Here is a 22338-nt window from a genome sequence, read left to right on the forward strand (position 1 = left end):
TCTCAGGCATCACTGCAGGTGCAAACCTAACACTCATTGAGAGAGTGGCCAACTTCACAATTCAAATTTCTTGAATGTCATTCACTCCACATGATTAAATTGGTTATATAATGTCATGCTACATCTGTAATGAAACCCCAAACTGCCTGCCTTTATCACAGAATGTGGATTCTAAGGCTGTTATGGATTAAGGAGATCTTCAGAGAATGGAAGTCTACTGCTTAACAAACTAGAGTTCAATTATAAGATGATTGCAATGACGAAAATGTACAATTCTTATTCATTGTAAAATAACATGTTCTGTTAGGCATCGTCTACCTTTATATCCCAGTGTAAGAAAGCCTCCTGCATGTTTTTTTTCCTCTTTATTCATTCTAGGGATAAGGATGTCGCTGGCCAGGCAGCATTACCTACACCTAATTGGCAGTTAAGAGTCAACCACATTGTTGGGTCTGGAGTCACATGTAGGCCAGACTAAGTAAGGGTGGCAGTTTTCTTCCCTAAAGGACAATAGTGAACCAGATGGGATTATTCAACAATCAACAATGGATTAATGGTCTTCATTAGATTCATAATCCCAGTAATTTATTGAATTCAAATTCCACCATCTGCCACAGTGGGATTTGAACCCAGTTGCCAGAACGTTACCTGGATCTCTGGATTAACAGTCCAGCAATAATACCATGACGCCATTCCACAGAGGTCTAGGGTACACCTGATCAGGTCCTGGGGGGTTTTCCACCTTTATGCGTTTCAAGATTAAGTAAATTTAAAGTGATAAATTTTACATCATTTCCAAGCTTCCAACACTGACCCTAGTGTCTGAGACATTCTTGGACTGACTTCGGTAACAAAACTCTATCCACTGGAATATTAAACTTTCTCGATAATCACCACAGATGTGTATGGGCTGAGTCTTCAACTGGAACCCAAAACATAACTTTGACAAATGTCTCAATATTCACTACTGTTGTCAACAGAAGACTGTCTAAACTTTAAAAATTCTATTAAATATTTCAATCCTCATTGATGTGTTATTTTATTCACTTAGATGTTTTGCATTCGCAAGTTGAACATAGATACATAATTTAGGCACTTGCCTGTTCCTCACAGGCTTTAAGCACAAATGAGTTTTTAAAATAACATTTCAACTCACACTATAGCATTTTAAATTGACCTGCACAGATTCAATTCTACACTCTTAGAAATCAAATTTCACTTTCTTTCCCACGGCCAGACATTCATAACTAAAACAAACATACTGCAGCAGATTGACATTGTATGACTGCTCTCCTGTCAGTTATTCTTCAGATGTCATTAATACTGATTACCCACTCTAAAGTACTAAGTTCCATTGTATCAATACTTAAGTGTGACACAGATCAAGCCAAAAGTTGATGAATCAGTCTATTTCTTGAGAGGTGCTTGTAACTGTCAGAATGCTGCAGTGCCAACATCAACATTGTTCATGTTTACGAATGCAAAACTACCACGTATTGATAACTGGCATCCTAACTAATCCCCACTCCACCTTTACGAGATTTCCAAAATACTTAAATGAGCATTTTAAAATATCCTGTCTCCAGCTAAGCTGCTTGTTTTTGGAACTCCAAAGCAACCCAGTTCATGTTCCCAAATGCACCTTCCAACACTACAAAATAAAACTGCAGCAATGTGGAGCTCGAACACTCATTGCTAATCATTTAATGTCTATGATGTATCTCTGCACATGCAATATTCTGTCAGTATATTTAAAGTTTTCCGACAGGATGTTTCATAAAACTGCACTTTGGAAGGCTTTACTAATGTTAATTAGAACAAAACCAGCATAGAACTAATGTAGCAAAACCTTAAAAGGAATCATCCAAAATTTATAAACACACATTATATATAAAAACTAGAATTCAAAAAAATACAGAAATATAATGCAAGTCCTATCACTCTTCAGAAAGCCAATACCATTATTTTCCATATAAAATTAGTTTAATTACGTCATTTAGAGATTCACATTTGTGTTTAATGGCTGAAAACCAGAATTCTTTTAAAGCCAGAAGTAAATGACAAAGATCAAATGTAATTGTTAATTTTACCCACTAAAGATGGTCAAAAGAGCACTAGCAATATATCTTGTGTATCGGTCAGCTCTATAAATGGGTGACATGGTGGCTCAGTGGTTAGCAATGCAACCTCAAAACACAAGGGATTGGGGTTTGATATCTGATTTGGGTGACTGTATGGAGTTTGCATGTTCTCCCCCTGCCTGCATGACTGGCTTTGTGGAGTTTGCACATTCTCCCCATGTCTGTGTGACTGGCAGTATGGAACTTGCATGTTCTCTCAATCTGCATGACTGTCCGTGTGAAGTCTGCATGTTCTTGCCACGCTTGCTTGGGTTTCCACCGGGTATTCCAGATTTCTGCCACAGTCCAAAGATGGAGCCACAGAAAATGGGAGAGATACTAAACAAGTATTTTAAAATCAGTATTTCCTGTGGAAAAGAACATGGAAGATATAGAATGTAGGGAAATAGATGGCAACATCTTGAAAAATTTCCATATTATAGAGGAGGAAGTGCTGGATGTCTTGAAACGCATAAAGGTGGAAAAATCCCCAGGACCTGATCAGGTGTACCCTAGACCTCTGTGGAATGCTAGGGAAATGATTGCGAGGCTCCTTGCTGAGATATTTGTATCATCGATAGTCACAGGTGAGGTGCCGGAAGATGAGAGGTTGGCTAACGTGGTGTCACTGTTTAAGAAGGGTGGTAAGGACAAGCCAGGGAACTATGTAGACCAGCGAGCCTGACGTTGGTGATGGGCAAGTTGTTGGAGGGAATTCTGAGGGACAGGATGTACATGTATTTGGAAAGGCAAGGACTGATTAGGGATAGTAAACATGGCTTTGTGCGTGGGGAATCATGTTTCACAAACTTAATTGAGTTTTTTGAAGAAGTAACAAAGAGGATTGATGAGGGCAGAGCGATGTACGTGATCTATATGGACTTCAGTAAGGCAGTCAACAAGGTTCCCCATGGGAGACTAGTTAGCAAGGTTAGATCTCATGGAAAACAGGGAGAACTAGCCATTTGGATACAGAACTGGCTCGAAGGTAGAAGACAGAGGATGGTGGTGGAGGGTTGCTTTTCAGACTGGAGACCTGTGACCAGTGGAGTGCCACAAGGATGGATGCTGGCTCCATTACTTTTCTTCATTTATATAAATGATTTGGATGTGAATGTAGGAGGTACAGTTAGTAAGTTTGCAGATGACACCAAAATTGAAGATGTAGTGGACAGCGAAGAAGGTTACCTCAGATCTCAAAGGGATCTTGATCAGATGGGCCAATGGGCTGAGGAGTGGCACATGGAGTTTAGTTTAGATAAATGCAGGATGCTTCATTTTGGGAAGGCAAGTCTTAGTAGGACTTATACACTTAATGGTAAGGTCCTAGGGAGTGTTGCTGAACAAAGAGACCTTGGAGTGCAGGTTCATAGCTCCTTGAAAGTGGAGCCGCAGATAGATAGGACAGTGAAGGCGGCGTTTGGTATGCTTTCCTTTATTGGTCCAAGTATTGAGTATAGGAGATGGGAGGTCATGTTGCGGCTGTACAGGACATTTTAGGCCACGTTTGGAGTATTGCGTGCAGTGCTGGTCTCCTTTTTATTGGAAGGATGTTGTGAAGCTTGAAAGGGTTCAGAAAAGAGTTACAAGGAACTTGCCAGGGTTGAAGGATTTGAGCTAAAAGGTGATGCTGAACAGGCTGGGGCTGTTGTCCCTCGAGCATCGAAGGCTGAGGGCTGACCTCATAGAGGGGCATGGATAGGATAAATAGACAAAGTCTTTTCCCTGGGGTCGGGGAGTCCAGAACTAGAAGGCATAGATTTAGGGTGAGTGGGGAAAGATATAAAAGAGACCTACGGGGCAATGTTTTCATGCAGGTGGTGCGTGTATGGAATGAGCTGCCAGAGGAAGTGGCGGAGGCTGGTACAATTGCAACATTTAAAAGGTATCTGGATGGGTACATGAATAGGAAGGGTTTAGGGGGATATGGGCCAAGTGCTGGCAAATGGAACTAGATTAGATTGGGTTTTGGTTGGCATAGGCGAGTTGGACCAAAGCATCTGTTTCCGCGATGTACATCTCTATGACTCTTGGTCCGAATTCTCCTTCCAAGTGCAACAGTGATTACATTTCTTTCAATTCAGTGTACTGCATTCACTATTCCCAAAATAATCTCCTCTACATTAGCAAGATTAAAGAAAGGCTGCTTTGCAGACCACGTCATTACAATCCATAAGTGTGACCTCAAGCCTATACAGTAGTTACTTTCCATTTTAAGTGTCTGTCCTATTCTGGTCATTCTATCCTTGGCCTCCAACAGTGTTCAAGTGAAGTTCAACACAAGCTTAATTTTCAACTCGACATTTTACAGCCTTCAGGGCTCAATACTGAGTTCAAAAAGTTTAGAAATTAAGCCCTGGTCCCACTTTTGCTTTGTGTTTTTCTCTCTCTGGTTTATCTCATTTAATTTTCTTTCAGATGGCAGCTATTCGGGATCCTGCCATTCACACCTCTTTTCGATGCATTCTTATTTTTTCTCACCATTCTTTCTTTGCTTTTTAAAAAATTTATCATGATTCTAACCTTTCCTAGATCTGATTCAAGGTCACAGATCTCAAGTGCCAACATTGTTTCTCTCTCCCCAGATGTTTTCAGACCTGCTGAGTATTTCCAACATTTTATTCTTATTTCAAATTTCCAGAAACCACAATATTTTGCTTTAAGCATTAAGCTGAATTCCTTACTCCTACCCAATACAGACTGCTACCTTTCTAGTTAATGAAAGCTACTACGTTAAATTCCCACAGGTTTCAGTAATAGAATGAAACTGAAATTGTGCCTCATTTCATTGAGATTCTATCTGTTCATCTACCATTTCATCTTGATCGATTAACATGGATACTCTCTGAACTGATATATGAGTTATGAGCATCTTAGGTGACAATAAAGACACCCATTTCCGAAACTATACGTAAGTTGATCAGACCTTATCAAGCCTTGTAGTGATATCTTTACTGCTAAGGTACAGGGTAGGCCATTTAGGATTGAGATGAGGAGTGGTTTCTTCCTCACAGAGTGTCACAGAAAGTGATTAAGGCCAAAACACTGAATGTTTTTAAGGAATTGGATACAGTTCTTAGGGCTACAGATATCAAAGGATAAGGGGAGAAAGTGGGAATAACGTACTGAGCAAGATGATCAGCCATTATCATATTGAGTGGCTGACCAGGCTTGAAAGGCCGTATGATATACTCCTGTTCCTATTTGCTAAGTGTGAAGGGGCAAGATTCTAATATTGCAGGGATAACCAGATGGCCTACATTCAAGTCCACTTCCATGCCTATATCTGCAGTATGGAACCAGGTTTTCATTTCTGATCTGTGAAAACATTGAACTGTGCACCCACCTCAATGACTGATAGCCACTGTTCAGCAGAAACACTGAGGGCCTGAAACTGTTTGTCATTCACACAATGCATGTTGTTTACAACCAGTGCAGAAGCCCCAAATATCTCACTCGTCCGACATAAACCTGGGAAAAAAAAAGCAGACATCAACCAGCAGGTTAACAACACAACACTCAAAAATAATAGACATTGCAAATATGGGAGAGGGAATATTTAATTACCTGCTTTCAGCTCATCTCTATTGAAGCATCAAAAATAAAAAGCTATGCAAAAAGCCTGAGAAAACTAAAAAAGCGGTCAGATGTTTACATTACATTAAATTCAAGAATTTCTTGAAAGCCAACATATGGTTCTTAAGTTATTTCAGACAAATTACACTTGCAAGGGAGGGGCATATTGCACTGAAGTACAAACAGTGTGCCTCAGGCAAAGCTTGATTCCTCATTCTACAAGTTCCTGACTTCGAGCATATTGCTTTAGGCAAGAAGAGTAAATAACTTGCATTCCATTGTGATTTTCAAGACCTCAGGTGCTCAAAAATGCTTTCCAGCCATTTAAATACTGTTGAAGTGTAGTCACTTTGTACTTAAGAAATGTAGCATCCAATTGGCACACAGCAATGTTCTACAAACACAGATGTGATAACAACCAGATCATTTGTTTCAATTCTTTTGTCAGATGAATTTTGACCAGGATACAAAGATCTCCTTTGCTCTTCTTTGAAGCTGTCTCATGAGAACTTTCACATCCACCCAAAAGAGCAGATACTTGCTAGTTTAAGACCTCATCCAAAAACTGCACCTTTGATAACGTAATACTCCTTCAGTGTTGCAATGTAGTGCCAGCCTAGATTGTGAGCTCACATTTGCCTTAAACCTGCAACGTTTTATGTTGGAGACATGAATGAAATATTGAGCATTGGACATATGTTCTCCATGGTTTGGTTATGGAGCAAAGTTTGATCAGGCAGTTATTTGTGCATATTCATAATGATAGAGACACATGGGAGCAGATCTTCCCTTTCTCTTAACTACAACTAGTAAGTTGGATGGGAGACCTAACAACAGAGATAAATGCCACAATAACAAAAAATAGGAAATCTTACAACTCTTACTTACTCCTTAACTTTGCAATAAGTTGTAAGAAATATCAATTTTAAAAAGGGATTTCCCATAAAGAAAGAAAAAATACTTTAACGAACCTCCCAATATCTGCATAAAGCACTAGGTACTGAAATATCATTGCACTTTAAGAGCAGGTTTGTACATTATTGTGCAGATGCAGAAGAGCTACAGGGAGAGGCTGAACAGGCTGGGGCAGTTTTCCCTGGAGCGTCAGAGACTGAGGGGTGACCTTATAGAAGTTTACAAAATTATGAGGAGCATGGATAGGATAAATAGACAAAGTATTTTCCCTGGGGTCGGGGAGTCCAGAACTAGAGGGCATCGGTTGAGGGTGAGAGGAGAAAGATATAAGGGGTAATTAAGACCTAAGGGGCAACTTTTTCACGCAGAGGGTGGTACGTGTATGGAATGAGCTGCCAGAGGATGTGGTGGAGGCTGGTACAACTGCAACATTTAAGAGACATTTAGATGGGTATATGAATAGGAAGGGTTTGGAGGGATATGGGACGGGTGTTGGCAGGTGGGACGAGATTGGGTTGGGATGTCTGGTCGGCGTGGACGGGTTGGACCGAAGGGTCTGTTTCCATGCTGTACATCTCTATGACTCTAAGTAACACAAATGTAATGGTTGAAGGAATTTTTATGAGCCATTGTGCTCCAAGGCTCGTGCACATTTTTTACTCACTAACAAATTTTCCTTTTGTCTTGTCAAGTCATTATTTCTTTTGTTCTACAGGCACCAAATAAGTGGGTAATAAACAATCATGAGGTCTGATAGTCGAGTTTCAGCAGGTTATTCAGCAGGTTGAGCACCAAAGCCAACATTAAAATTTACACTCATCATTCTTCAATAAGGATAAGCAGCCAAAACATGCCAATTTTCACTTGCATAACCAAGGGAAAGCAAGGAATATTGTAGCATTCGTACCATTGCACTGGCTGGAAACAGATGAACCACTAGAAAAACAACAAAATCCAAACATTCCGATTGTGCATGACTCAGCCACTCAATAAAGAAGCTGACTAAATAACTGGGAAAACTTATTAGAGCCAAATTTCTAAAATGTGAAGACATTTTCAATGTTCAATGTATTATAACTTCATTAAAACACAATGATTGCTGACAGCAGAGGGTTAAAAAAAAGTCAGGGGTGACATGCCTGACTTAAAACTGTAAACACTTTGAGAGTGATTTTAAAGATACATTTGGAGCAAACAATGCAGTTCATATGTCCACAATAAAACAATATCACCTAACATGTAATTAGAGAGATATTTGTTGAATAAAATTTAATCCAACACAACACATCAACAGGTCTTTTTTTTTAAAACGGGAAGTGCAAAGCTAAATAAATAATGAGAAGATTACAAGATTACGTTTTAACAATTTGTTCAGAATGTGGGCATCACTGGCTAGATCAATATTTATTGCCTATCCCAAACTTCCCAAAGGGCAGTTCAGAGTCAACCACTTGCTGCATTCCTTCTGGAGTCACATCTATGTAACCAAATACAAAATAAAGTCAAATAAACTACAGATTGCTCAATGCAGCAGATATAAATGGCAGCTTTAAAAAATCTTTATACTATGATAAAGCAATCACCTCAAAAGTTAACAGAATTGCAAAGTTAATTCCTAAAATTTCAGAACATCAGTTATCTGAATTAAACCCAAAACTGAATGCCTAAAATTAAATCAGATAGATTAAAAGTGCACCGAACTGTGGCAAAGCTATTCACATCTGGAAATTCAATCAATTCAATTCAGAGCTTTACAAGTGTTTCAATGAAGAACTGGCAACTGCAGCAGGAACACTTTTTTCTTATCCAGAAATAGAACACTATGATTTTAATTGTCTAGTGTCATACAATTTGAAATGTTTATTTCTCCTATGAAAAATGTAATGATTTATTACACATCGCTGGATTTTTAAATGCTTATTTCATACTCGGGAGCAGGAACTCATTACTGTAGTTTGTAGTAAATGGAAGTTGATTAAAAAAATGAAATGACCAAAAAAAAGGAAAAAAAGAGATTTTTTTAGATCAAGCTAAAGGAACAACAACTGCAAAAATAAGCTGCTTCTTGATTTGTTCAATGACTTCCTTAGATTTCTGGATCCCATTTGGAGGCAGATACGATTGGGGCGTTGAAGAGACTTTTAGATAAATACATGAATATGCAAGAAATGGAGGGCTATGGACCAAGGGCAGGCAGAAGGGATTAGTTTAATTTGTCGTCATTTTCGGCAAAACATTGTGGGCCTAAGGGCCCATTCCTGTGCTGTATTGTTTCATGTTCTGTTTGTCACCCACTTTTCCCCCAACATTTGCTGCACATTTACACTTGGACATCAAACCGAGATTCCCAGTTCAAATGGGAGGGAACAGTCGTATTTTGACTGGTTTTGGACTTCATTCATCACAAAAAATAATTTGGTCACAGATCTTGAAGAAATAACATTAAGCAAGGATATTCAATTTTTGATTATGATAAAAACATAGGAAACAGTGGGACAGGCAAGCAATATGGACCTTTAGAATGTTCTGCCATTTAATATGTTTAAGGCTGAACTTCTACAACTCTACTTTGTGCTTTATTTATTTGGAAGACACAGTAGGGATGGGAGAGGCAGAGGATAAACTGATACTGGAACAACAGCCCTTCCTGAACTGTTTCAAGATTTGCCTGTCGTTTCTATATCGACATATAGAAACATTAATTGACGAACCAAAAACATGGAGTGACATGATGCAGCTTAGTATTTTTGCTGCCACAAATTCAAAAGCTGGAGCCAATAGTGGCAGGAGTTCTACATTCTGTTCATTTAGAAAAAAATTTCTGCTAAAAAAAAAGACTAATTCTTGGACATAGTGGATGCTAGGAGGATGTTTCCATTGACAGGAGAGACTAGGGCCCAAGAACATAGCCTTAGAGTAAAGGAAAAACCTTTTACAATGGAGATAAGGAGCTAGAGAGTGGTGAATCTATGGAATTCACTGCCACAGAATGACGTGGAGGCCAGGTCATTGAGTATATTTAAGATAGATAGGTTCTTGATTGTAAAGGGGAACAAGGGTTATGGGGAGAAAGCAGAAGAATGGGGTTGAGAAATTTATCAGCCGTGATTGAATGGCAGAGCAGATCTGATGGGCTGAAGGGTCTAATTTCTGCTCCTATGTCTTATGGTCTTATGGTGTGTTTGTGCAGGAGCTGGATTGACCAAATGATAATTCTAACCAGAAAGCTCCAATTTTGAGCACAAACAAGGTACTGAAATCCTGCATTATATGGACCAACCACTGTGGACAAAATAAACTTATCTATCTCACTTAATACTAACATCAGATATGATTTAATCTCCTCATGCCGAAGAAAGAGTGTGACCAAACAATAGCTGCTGCATACGTGATGTTCCCTTTCATGCCCTGGCATTTATTATGGAGGCATGAACAACAACAAATTAATAAAACAAAACCAAAACAAAAAAGTCAAAGCATCACATGTCAGGGACCAGTAGGTAGGCGGATTTGCTCTTCAGTAAGCAATTTAACTTCTTCATGTCTTTCATCTCCTCCCTCACAAAGGTATAAAAATAAATGCGCCAACATGGATGCAAGAAACCTAAGGCACAAACTGAACCCAAAGCTCTGGGTAGGATGATACGTGCACTGAAAAACAACAGAGAAGAATACTTTTGAAACATAAAATATATCCTCACCTCCCAGGTTAGTAGACTTGTCAATAAGTGATGCCACTATAATTAGATTGCTAACAGATGATTTTCCAAAGTTTGTGGTTTGTTGCTGACAGATCAGTTCCAGGTCTTTATCCGGGACGCTATTCTTCCATGGCATTATCTTCTTTTGTATATCAGTCCACTCAATATCTTGACTTACTTCAATGTGGTCAGAACCTGTTAAACATTTGCAAAAACAGTGAACCTTATTTGAGTGACTGATATTAAGCAAGCACTCTGCACATAAAGGTTAGCTTTGTGATGACTATTAACATTTCTTCATCAAACAAAGGATCAACTGGCTCTTTTGTCAGAAGCCTGAGAAGACAACACTAAGGTGAACAGTATTGGACAGTTAAGAAAGGAAAATAAACGATTGTCATAAACAATAAAAGTACTGCATATGTTTCCATCCTTCTAGAGGCTAATGCTGAGCAGTTAGATTTTATACCGTATTTCCCCAACATTAGCACTGGTTTCAAAGCCATATGTACTTGATTTGACAATCTGCATACAAACTAGCATAAAACTTACTGAAAATAAAAAATGCCGAAAATCAATACGGTCAGGCAGCATCCATGCGGAGACAGCAAGCTAACGTTGAGTCCAGATGACTGCTCAAATGCTCTGATGAAGAGTCTTCTAAACTTGAAACATTAGCTTGCTCTCTCTCCTTGGATGCTGCCAGATCCGCTGCGATTTCTGGTGTTTTTGTTTTCAGCACAGATTCTAGCATCGGCAGTAATTTACACCTGTTAAAATTTCTATTACTTTGCAATGGATTGTAACACCTTCCAAGGCCAGAATCAGACAGATTATCACTTTAGGAGGTCCCAATCACCAATGTAGGATTTAAATGACATCCTATTTGGAAGTTCAGTTTTAACACTGCCAAGTATATTTTCCCCTTTGATTTTTTCATAAGAAAAAATAGAACTTAAATACAATGACTGAAAAAAATTGAGACTGCTTTTATTTGAAGAAAGGACGTTAACTGGGAGTGAGTTTCGAAAAGATTTTGAAAATAACTGGGAGATCTGAACATAAAGGAATGGGAAGAGTTAGATAAGAACAGTCTGTTATTATTGACACTGACGTAAAGGCCCAAAAGGAGGAAACGTACGTATTGTAGCCAGACAGGCCACCCTAAATAATGAACTTTTGGTGGACAATAATAAGGTCAAAGTGGAGTTACAAAAGATTAGAGCATGCTGACTAAATGACTTTGTTAATCCACATGATGCAGAATCCAGGCAGGCTGCAGCTATCCATAGACGGCTTGCAAACAAATTTGACAGTTGCAGCCCCTGCAATACACACCTGAAGGTGGACTTGAATGGGACAACGAAATGTCGCCTTCGGAGCAGTGAGCAGTGAGCCATTCCCTAGACGCAGAGGCGCCTAGCACCTTTATTTGGAGGAGGTTACCTGCATCCAGCACCTCCCATAATGGACATCTAAGGGCCACTTTGCCATTAATGTGCCAACACCTTGGTTGGGTCTCATTGATCAGGGCAATCAAACCTGATCAGGAGACTCAGAAGGATAAGAACCGCTGCAAAACCCCACCCAGCATGGTAACTCGAGAATAACCACCGAAAGGGAAGACACCACCAAGACCATCAGAAGAAGACGACATCACCACGTGAGCTCGGCCAAGTTATAGCGTAGTGGTATATGATCATGCAAAGTTAAGTTAAAGCATAAAATAGTCTGTAGTGTTTTTCGTTAGTTTATAGCATACTTTATTGTTCTAATATTAATTGAATTCAATAAATGAAAACTATTGTTTAGAAGAATCAACTCTCAGTTCGTTTGCTGAAAATAAGAATTTAAACACACCATGAGGCAGGTACAACGTTATGATATATATGCAATATACATGACCATTTAGAAAAAGATAATATATCAGATAAATAAATCAAAATTTCCGTAGCAGTCAAATTGATGCCTTTTTACCTTGGTATGACATAGTTGGGGGTGTGCTGCAAAGAACAACTATGAAGCAAAATATATTTGATTTACACCCATGATAAGAACATAGGAAATAGGAGCAGGAAGAGGGACTTCGATCTTCATGCTTACTCTGTTATTTAACATAAATAAGATTGATCTTCTACAACATGACTTTGCTGATTTATCCCCATATCACTTAATACCCAAAAAACTTACGAAGCTCGGTCTTCAATATATTCAAAGATTGAATATCCAAAGGCTTTTAAGATAGAGAATTCCATAGACACTTTTTGAGTGAATCAATTTTTCCTCTCCTCAGTACTAAATGGCCATCCCTGTATCATGATATTGCGGCATTATGTTCTCGGTCCCCAGCTGGGCAAACACTTGTTTTCATCTTTTGGAATAAGCCCCTTAAGAATTTTTAAATTTTCATTTCGATCACTTCTCTGTAGTTCTAAATCACAGGAAATATGGACTTAGCCCATTCACTCTCCTCATAGGAGAACTGCTCACCAGACGAACTAATCTCAGAAGCTTTTGTTGCACTCCCTCTACGGCAAGCATGTCCTCTAACAAAATAAAATGAAGAATTGTGGATGCTGGAGATCTGAAATAAAAACAGAAAATGCTGCAAAAACTCAGCAGGCCTGACATCTTCTGTGGAGAGAGAAGCAGAGTTAACGTTCTGAGTGTAGTGAGCCTCGTCAGATCTGGAAGCAGTTGCGAAATGATGGCATTTATGGTGAAGGTAGGAGGGACTGAAAAGAAAGGAGTGAATCGAATTGATGGAGATAATGCCTATAGACAGAGTAAGGAAAAAAAGGAAAAGCAGACAATGAGAATGTTGATAAACCAGAAAAGAAAATGTTGAATGGGTGCTAACAGGAAGGGTTAAAAGTTGAAAGTGAGCTGGTTGCGCTTGGAGAAACCCATACAGAAGCAATGATTGTGGCAGTGAGCAACGGACATGGAGTAAGATGTTCACATTCGACTATACAACTCACAGTACCTGCCCAAATCAGCATAAATACAGTTGCTCCGCTGCTTTCAGTTCTGACAAAGGGTCATTGGACCTGAAACATTAATCTATTTTTCTCTCCACAGATGATGCCAGGCCTGCTGAGTTTGTTTCATGTTATCTGCCAAGTAAGAGCAACAAACTTGAGTACAGTGCCCAAGGTGTGCCTTCATCAATGTCATATATATTTGGATTCAACTTAATTCCTCTTGAAAAGTCGGGGAAGAGAGCAGACCAAGGGAAATGCAGAGGATTGTTAGAGCATGGAGTGCAATGCCAGAGAGAATCAATGAAGTAAGGATTATGGGATTTTGAGTTTAAAAACGTATGGTAAGGAAAGGAAAAGAATCGAGTAGTGGGATTAGTTTGCACTATTCTAGCATAAAGACATGAATCAAATAACATTCTGTTTGTGTGGCTTGAATGGCCTCTGGTGAAGCAATCCATGTTCAACTGTAACAGGATCTGAACAACATCCAGGCTTGGACTGAAAAGTGGCAAGTAACACTCGTGCCACAAACGCCAGGCCAATAAGAGACAATCTAACCACTCCTCTATTATATTCAATGACATTATCATCAATGAATCCCCCACTAATCAACATTCTGGGAGTTACTAAGGAGAGGATTGATCCCATTGGATTGTTCCCTATGCAAACTATCAATATCACTTGGCAGAATGCCTCATCAGGAGTACTTTCCAACGAGCACCAAGACATGGCTTGGCTGATGGTGATCACTGTCTGTGAGATCCTTCAAGTACGCCCACATTCTCTCTGCCACCACATGCTGCCTCGAAGCGAGAGATTGTCACACATCTCCTTTTGGAATGTGCCTTCGCAAAGGAAGTCTGGAAAGAGCTGTTCATTCTGAGCAGCTCTGTGACGCAGGATTCTGCGCTCTCTGGCTGTTACCCAGAGATGCACACTCAGACAAACATTGACTGCACCTAGAGGATCATCAACTTGGAGAAAAACTCTCTTTGTTCTGCCTAAACTTGTAGGTCTTCCAGAGCAAGGAGTTGACCTTGACTGAGTGCTGAAGACTAGCATTTTTCAAGGTCCAAAACTACATGCTGAGGGACACACGAAAGCTTAAGGCAGCTGCCATTAAAGCGCAGTGGGGAAAGACCACCATCTGAGGTCTTTCAGCTGAAGCGCAATAGGGGTATATTCGGTTATCATCCTCCCAGTGACTCAAATGCATACATATGTTGTCTTGCATAAGCTAGAAATGCTTCTGGTTTGCTTGTTATACAGATGCAAAGACTTAACAGAATTGAACTGCTCTAGTGACTATACATGCATATGAAGATTTTTTACAAATAAAATATATTTTTGAAATAAAACAAATTGACCAGAAACCGAACTGTACTTGCCAAATAAATGCAGTGGATGCAAAAAGGTCTGAGGCTCAGAATACTGCAGTGAGTAAATCACCTTCGGACTCCTCAAAGCCTGTCCACCATCTACAAGGCACAAGTCAGGAGTGTGGTGGAATACTCTCCACTTGCCTGGATGCAGTTTCAACAACACTCACAAACCTTGACGCCATTTAGAACAAAGTAGTCTGCTTGATGGGCATCACGGCCACAAAGAACCATTCAGTCACTCACCACCAATTGCCAGTAGCAGCAGTGTAAGATGCATGGCAGAAATTTGTGAAAGATCCTTATACAGCACCTTTCAAACCAATGAACAATTCCATCTAGAACAAGGGCAGCAGATACAAGGGAATACCAACACTTGCAAATTTTCCTCCAAACCTTGGATCTTGACTTGGAAATATTCTGCCATTCTTTCAATGCTTCAATTCCTTCCCTGTTCAACGATGTAGCTCATCACCACCTTTTCATGGCGATAAGGGACAAGCAATATATACTAGCCCGCCAATGATGCCCACATCTCATGAGTGAATTAAAAAATTGGACTTTTGATCAGTAAAATGACAAATTCAATTGAAAAAGTCCATATAACTGAAGAACCTAGAAATCAATAGTATTTTCAAGCTTTGTTTCAACTTACAGTTCTGTTTTTATTATTTGGCTTCAGGGAATACTGCTAGAACTGAAATGTGTCTCCTAAACAAACATATTAATTGGCAGAACTGTCTTGTCATAATAACTGCTGCAGTCCTAAAGTTCTATCACCATGTTTCTCGTTTGAGAACTGATCTCTTTTTACTGTAAGGACGTTGATTTGCATTTCACATTATTTGATTCTTGTATTGCTTGAGGATTATCAAAGTATGTCTTATTCCACATTTAGCATTTTGAATTAAAGCTCATTCAGATTATATTTGCTGGACTGAAAACTAAACATGCATTAGTAAAGCCCAGTGGATGATGAGAGAAAGTCAAATTACAGCTTGCAAAATAGTTCTGTACATTGCTAGATATTTAAGACATTATTGGAGAAATTAAGCCAAATTTCAAAGAAATCAAAGCTAAACTTGGGTATGTATTTAAATTTTAAAGAATGGAAATGATTGAATCAAAACAGCGCAGAAAGTTTATTTAAATTAAACCAGTAACAGTCAAACGTATCAAGTCTAAGTGAAACTACAGAACCTTTAACACTTCAGGGCATTGGAGAAGCCAAAAAGCAAAAGATTCATATTAACTCATTAGACTATAGTGGGAGTACAGTTCTGGACACTGCATTATAGGAAAGGTGTGAATGCATTGGAGGAAGTACATAAGCGATTTACAAGAATGGTTCATGAATGAGGAACATCAGTTATCAGGATAGATTGTAGAAATTAGGATTGTTTTCCATGGAGAAAAGGTAGCTGAAAGGAGATTTGATAGACACCTGCAAAATCATGAATGGGTTGAATACAGTAGATCGGGAAAAGCTGTTCTCATTAATAAAAAGGAACAAGAACAGGCAGCACAGTGGCTCAGTGGTTGGCACTGCAGCCTCACAGCACCAGACACCCAGGTTAGATTCCTGCCTCGGACAGCTGTCTGTATGGCGTTTGCACATTTTCCCCGCGTCTGCATGGGTTTCCTCCGGGTTTTCTGGTTTCTCCCACAGTCCAAAGATGTGCAGGTCAGGTGAATTGGCCATGCTAAACTGCTCATAGAGGGGAACGAGTCTGGGGGGGGGGGGGGGGGTTCTTCTTTGGAGGGTCAGTATGGACCTGTTGGGCTTATTTCCAATTGTATGGAATCTCATCTAACCTAAACAATGAGAGGGCAAATACTAAAAGTGATAAGGAAAAGCAAGGGTGACATGAGAATTTTTTTTTCACTCAGCAAGTAGTATGGTTATCAAATGCACAGAGTCTGGAAATGCAGAGGAGGCAGGTCCAATTGAGGCATTCAAGAGGGCATTAGACAATTATTTGGATAAATATGGTATACAAGGTTATTTGGATAAAAGCAAGACATTAAAATGAGGTAACGATACTCATTTAAAGGACAGTAGAGGCATGAGGGGTTGAACAGTCTCCTTCAGCACTATACTAATTCTGAGCTTGTGAATTTGAGAACCCTATAATCATTACCTCCTCCATCCTTCTGGATGTTTACACAAGAATTTGAAATAAAGTTCTGCCAAAAAAAAAAACCTGCCCCAATGATATTCTGGCTGGAAAATGCATGCGAACCTCTGGTGAGAATTAGGAAGGGCTTAGCCACAGTTTCACCTCTCCAATCCTCAGTGTTCAAATTAACAATCAGGCTCAGAACAGTCATCATGCAAGTTTAGCAACACTCATGGCTTCAGGAAAAGTGCAAGAAAAAATGATTGCAATTAGGAGGCAAAAGGGGACTTCAATTACCATCCACTATTTTAGCTTTGAGAGTGATTCCTGAGGGATCAAGAAGGCTCCAATAACTCATGGGAGCAGCAAGAATTTTGTCAGTGCCTTTCCCTGTCCCTGCAATCATTTCCCCATATCTCTCACTCGCTATAATCATTTGTTTTGAAAGTCTGTACCTCATTATAACATGAGAAATAGGCGGAGTAGATATTCAGACCTTCAAGTCTACTACAACATTCAATTAGATCACAGCTGATTCATCTACTTTAACATAATAGAAATTTGCTAATCTAATTTCACATCTACAAATCAACTTTAACATCAAAAGAAGGGTGGTACGGTGGCTCAGTGGTTAGCACTTCTGCCTCATAGCACTAGACAAATGGATTAGCCTTGGGAAATGCAGGGTTACAGGGATGGAGTAGGAGTGGCGGTAGATTGCTCTTCAGAGGGTCAGTGTGGACTCACTGGGCCAAATCATCTGCTTCCATATTGTGTGGGTTCTATGATTCTATCATTTTCCTTCCCCAACTCTATATTTTTGTTCTGTAAAAATCTATCAACTTCAGCCTCGAACATATTCAATGACTGAGCTGCCACAGTACCCCAGGGCAGAGAATTCCAAAGATTCATCACCCTCTGAAGAAATTCCTCCTAATTTCAGTCCTAAATGGCATTCCCTTATTCTGAGACTGCATCCCTTGGCTCTAGGATTTTCAGTCAGCGGAGACATGGTGCATTTACTTTGTCCTTCTAAGAATTTTGTAACTTGAATTGGGGAAAAAATACACATTGTATACAATACAGTTTGCCCTTGTCCATTGTATAGGTAATTTCAGAGAACAGGTAAAAGCCAAACACATTGCTGTGGATCTGGAGTCACATATAGACAGAGAGGGTAAGAATGACATTGGGAAATCAGTTGACACTCCAACAATCTTTTATTTTCAAGGTTACCTTTATTAAAAATCAAATTTTAATTTAATTATTTGCATTTAAATTCCCCAATTAGTCTGCTGGGATTCAAGCTCACATTTCTGTGCTATTCTCTGGAATACTAATGCCTAACAAATCCATTGTGCTATAGTACTGTAGCAAATTATTGCGTCCCTTCATCAATTTTACCTTTAAGCCCTGTACACTTTCTATTACACAGATAAAGAGGCGTCAAAAAGCACCTGAATGCCTCAATATCCAATTAGGCGGCAATGTTATTTTTAATGCAAAACTGAATGCTGCTCCAAGTGTAAAATTAACATTGGAACTTGATTGTAGATATGTTATCAACAATGTAAAACTTCTCGGAGCTATGAAATTCATTCTGCTGTTCAAACCTAAACTAAATAAATATCAAAAAGTGAATAAAAATATCAAAATAAGCAGAATTATAAGAACTACAAATGGATATGAAAACGTCCCAATTTAAAGGATGTGCATTGAGTAAATTGTGTCAGAATTATTGTTGGGGTTTCACAAAACTCTCAATGGATCTCTTAACAATGGGAAATAAATAGAATGTATTCAGATTTGCATTTATATGATCTCAGGAAAAAATCTGAAGTAATTCAATGCATAATATCTTTGCTTATGAGCACCTGGGATGAATTAATCATTTGGAATATTGACTATTTTGTGACACATCTCAATTTCAAAGCTATGTGCATCGTATAAGATTTCCAATTGCCCTTTTACTCTTCTGGTAAATGAAAATAATCAGATTGGATGTTTAACATCTGCTGCAATGCTGATCAATGCAGGTCTTTTGAACATTCAGGTGATAATTCAATTAAACTATCATGCATTCAAAGCCACACACAGCTTACAAATGCCAATGTTTTCCAAAAAAAGGGAGCATCTGGCCACAAATGCAGTCCAAGGTAAGCCACTGGGACTGGGCAGATGGAGTACAATGGGCTCTGATGATGATCTAACTTTTATATTTTTCTTGACACGGGTATTCCCCAGTACAATCACTTCTGAAGTTAACCCAGTAGTTCGTGACAGGATTACTAAAATCCAGAGATATTGGCAGGTTATTTAAATTTTATAGCGCAATAGCAAGGCCAACATATGTAGTCTTTTTTGCCCTAAGGATCAGATTATTTAGTGACAGGTGTTCACTTAGAGAGAGTAAAAGCGAGTTAAAATTCATTTTAAAGCCCAAGGTCACTGACAATCAACTTTCTAAGGATCTGAATATAATTGTATAATGTATTCCTTTGATCTCTGGAGTGTCATTTTGAATAAGATCCAGAAATAGCTTGATGAGCCAACCATCTCCATCATCTGTACTTATTACTGATTTTTATGCTGAATTTAAGATGTCTCCACTCACATCAAATTCTACTCACCTATCACAGCTATCCCTCCTGACTTAAACTCTAACTTCATTCCCCATCACCGTTGGTGATACCTGCAGCTGCCTGGGCCCTATCGTCCGGAATATCCTATCTTAATAATCAGGGTGCAAGATAGCAGTACCTGATATTGACTGGAAGGGTGATTTGCATGGCCAAGTGATTGTATGTTGAACACTGGAACAGAGCTGGACTAAGCACTGGCACCTGTAGCCAGCTCTGCCATTCAGCCAAATTGTGGCTGATCTGATCTGTGGAACTCATTATCACAGAATGTGTGGAGGCATGAGTGTATTTATTACAGGAGAAAGTGAGGACTGCAGATGCTGGAGACCAGAGCTGAAAATGTGAATCTTCAGGCCCGAAGAAGGGCCTGAAGGTTCCTGAAGAAGGGCTCATGTCTGAAACGTTGTTTCTCCTGCTCCTTGGATGCTGCCTGACCTGCTGCGCTTTTCCAGCAACACATTTTCAGCTGTATTTATTACAGACATAGATAGGTTCCTGATTGGTAAAGGAATCAAGGGGTACCGGGAGAAGGCAGGAGAATGGGCTTGAGAAACGTAATACGCATGATTGAATGGTGCAGCAGATCCAATGTGCCAAATGGCCTAATTCTGCTCCTATATCTTATGCTCTTACGGAGGCCGCAGCACTGACCCTTAAGGTACTCCAATAGTTACAGTTTACCAAAGTGAAACTGGCTCTTAAGTTGACTCTATTTCCTGTGAGTTAAGCAATCCTCTGTCATCTCCAACATCAGTATCCTGTATGGCTCTCAGTGACTTCATAACACTGGGGTTAGCTTACTGGTAAACCATTAGCAATGAAATCTATCTGTACATTAACGATGGTTACTACCTATACAGCTGTAAGTACGTTCTTTGGCAATTTGCATAACGAAGGGATAGTCAACATGGCTTTGTGTGTGGGAAATCATGTCTCACAAACATGATTGAGTTTTTTTGAAGAAGTAACAAAGAGGATTTATGAGGGCAGAACAATAGACATGATCTATATGAATTTCAGTAAGGCGTTCGACCAGGTTCCCCATGGGAGACTGGTTAGCAAGTTAGAGCTCATGGAATACAGGGTGAACGAGCCAAGTGGATACAGAACTGGCTGCAAGGTAGAAGACAGAGCGTGGGTTGTTTTTCAGATTGGAGGCCTGTGACCAGTGGAGTGCCACAAGGATCAGTGCTGGTCCACGACTTTTCATCATTTACATAAACAAGTTGGATGGGAACATAGAGAACAGAAAAGAGAATGATCAATGAGAAGGTAGGGCCAATCAGGGATAGCGGAGGGAACTTGTGCATGGAGTCTGAGCAGATAGGGGAAGCCCTAAATGAGTTTTTTGCTTCAGTTTTCACCAAGGAAAGGGAACTTGTAAATTAGATTAGATTACTTACAGTGTGGAAACAGGCCCTTTGGCCCAACAAGTCCACACCGACCCACCGAAGCGCAACCCACCCATACCCCTAACCTAACACTACGGGCAATATTAGCATGGCCAATTCACCTGACCTGCACATCTTTGGACTGTGGGAGGAAACCGGAGCACCCGGAGGAAACCCACGCAAACACGGGGAGAATGTGCAAACTCCACACAGTCAGTCGCCTGAGGCGGGAATTGAACCCGGGTCTCTGGCGCTGTGAGGCAGCAGTGCTAACCACTGTGCCACCATGCCGCCCACAAATGAAAACTTAAAGGAGCTGTGATACAGCCTTGACCAGATCAAGATTGATGAAGATGATGAGTGAGAAATTTTGGAAAACATTAAGATTGATAAGTTCCCAGGACCAGACCAGATTTATCCTCGGCTGCTCCAGGAAGTAAGAAAGAAGATTGCTAAGCCGCTGGCGAGGATATTTGCCTCCTCACTCTCCACGGGAGTCTACCGGAGGATTGGAAGGAGGCAAATGTTGTTCCACTTTTCAATTACAGACCAGTCAGTCTCATGTCTGTGGTCAGCAAAGTTGTGGAAAGAATTCTGAGGGATAGGATTTATGACTATTTGGCAAAGCATAGTGTGATTAAAGGCAGGCTCCAAGGCTTTGTGAGGGCAGGTCATGCCTCACACATTGTATTGAGTTCTTTGAGGAGGTGTCAAGACAGGTCGACGACGGTCGAGCAGTGGATGTGGTGTATATGGATTTCAGCAAGGCATTTGATAGGGTTCCCCATGGTAGGCTCATTCATAAAGTCAGGAAGTATGGGATACAGGGAGATTTGGCTATCTGGATTCAGAATTGGCTGGCTGACAGAAGGCAGAGAGTGGTTGTAGATGGAAAGTATTCTGCCTGGAAGACAGTGTTGAGTGGGGTCCCGCAGGGCTCTGTTCTTGGGCCTCTGCTCTTTGTAGTTTTTATAAATGACTTGGATGAGGAGGTTGAGGGGTGGGTTAGTAAATTTGCAGATGACACAAAGGTTGGAGGTGCCATCGATAGTATAGAGGGCTACAGCAGGCTGCAGCGCGACAGACAGGATGCAGAGCTGGGCTGACAAAAGGCAGATGGAGTTCAACCTGGATAAATGCCAAGTGATGCATTTTGGAAGGTTGAACTTGAATGCTGAATATAGGATTAAAGACAGAATTCTTGGCAGTGTGAAGGAACAGAGGGATCTGGGTATGCAAGTGCATAGATCCCTCCAAGTTGCCACCCAAGTGGATAGGGTTGTTAAGAAAGCATATGGTGTTTTGGCTTTCATTAACAGGGGTATCAAGTTTAAGAGCCGCGAGGTTTTGCTGCAGCTCTACAAATCCCTGGTGAGACCACACTTGGAATATTCTGTCCAGTTCTGGTTGCCCTACTATAGGAAAGATGTGGAGGCTTTGGAGAGGGTGCAAAGAAGGTTTACTAGGATGCTGCCTGGACTGGAGGGCTTGCCTTCTGAAGAAAGGTTGA

At 40.0% G+C, this 22338-nt stretch overlaps 1 protein-coding gene across 1 annotated transcript in view; it reads right to left on the reverse strand.

Annotated features, from left to right (window-relative positions):
- tarbp1 (TAR (HIV-1) RNA binding protein 1) overlaps positions 1-22338 on the reverse strand; it is a 177987-nt gene that overhangs the window by 29661 nt on the left and 125988 nt on the right. The window contains exons 27-28 of the mRNA XM_043695407.2: positions 10313-10507; positions 5467-5591 (exon numbers count right to left, since the gene is read on the reverse strand). Coding sequence (XP_043551342.2) covers positions 5467-5591; positions 10313-10507 — 320 coding nt within the window. The remainder of the gene's footprint in view (positions 1-5466; positions 5592-10312; positions 10508-22338) is intronic.

Source organism: Chiloscyllium plagiosum, unplaced genomic scaffold (genome assembly GCF_037043375.1).
Source record: "Chiloscyllium plagiosum isolate Xiang-an unplaced genomic scaffold, Cpla_swu_hap1 HiC_scaffold_10, whole genome shotgun sequence".
In the NCBI taxonomy this organism is placed as follows: domain Eukaryota; kingdom Metazoa; phylum Chordata; class Chondrichthyes; order Orectolobiformes; family Hemiscylliidae; genus Chiloscyllium; species Chiloscyllium plagiosum.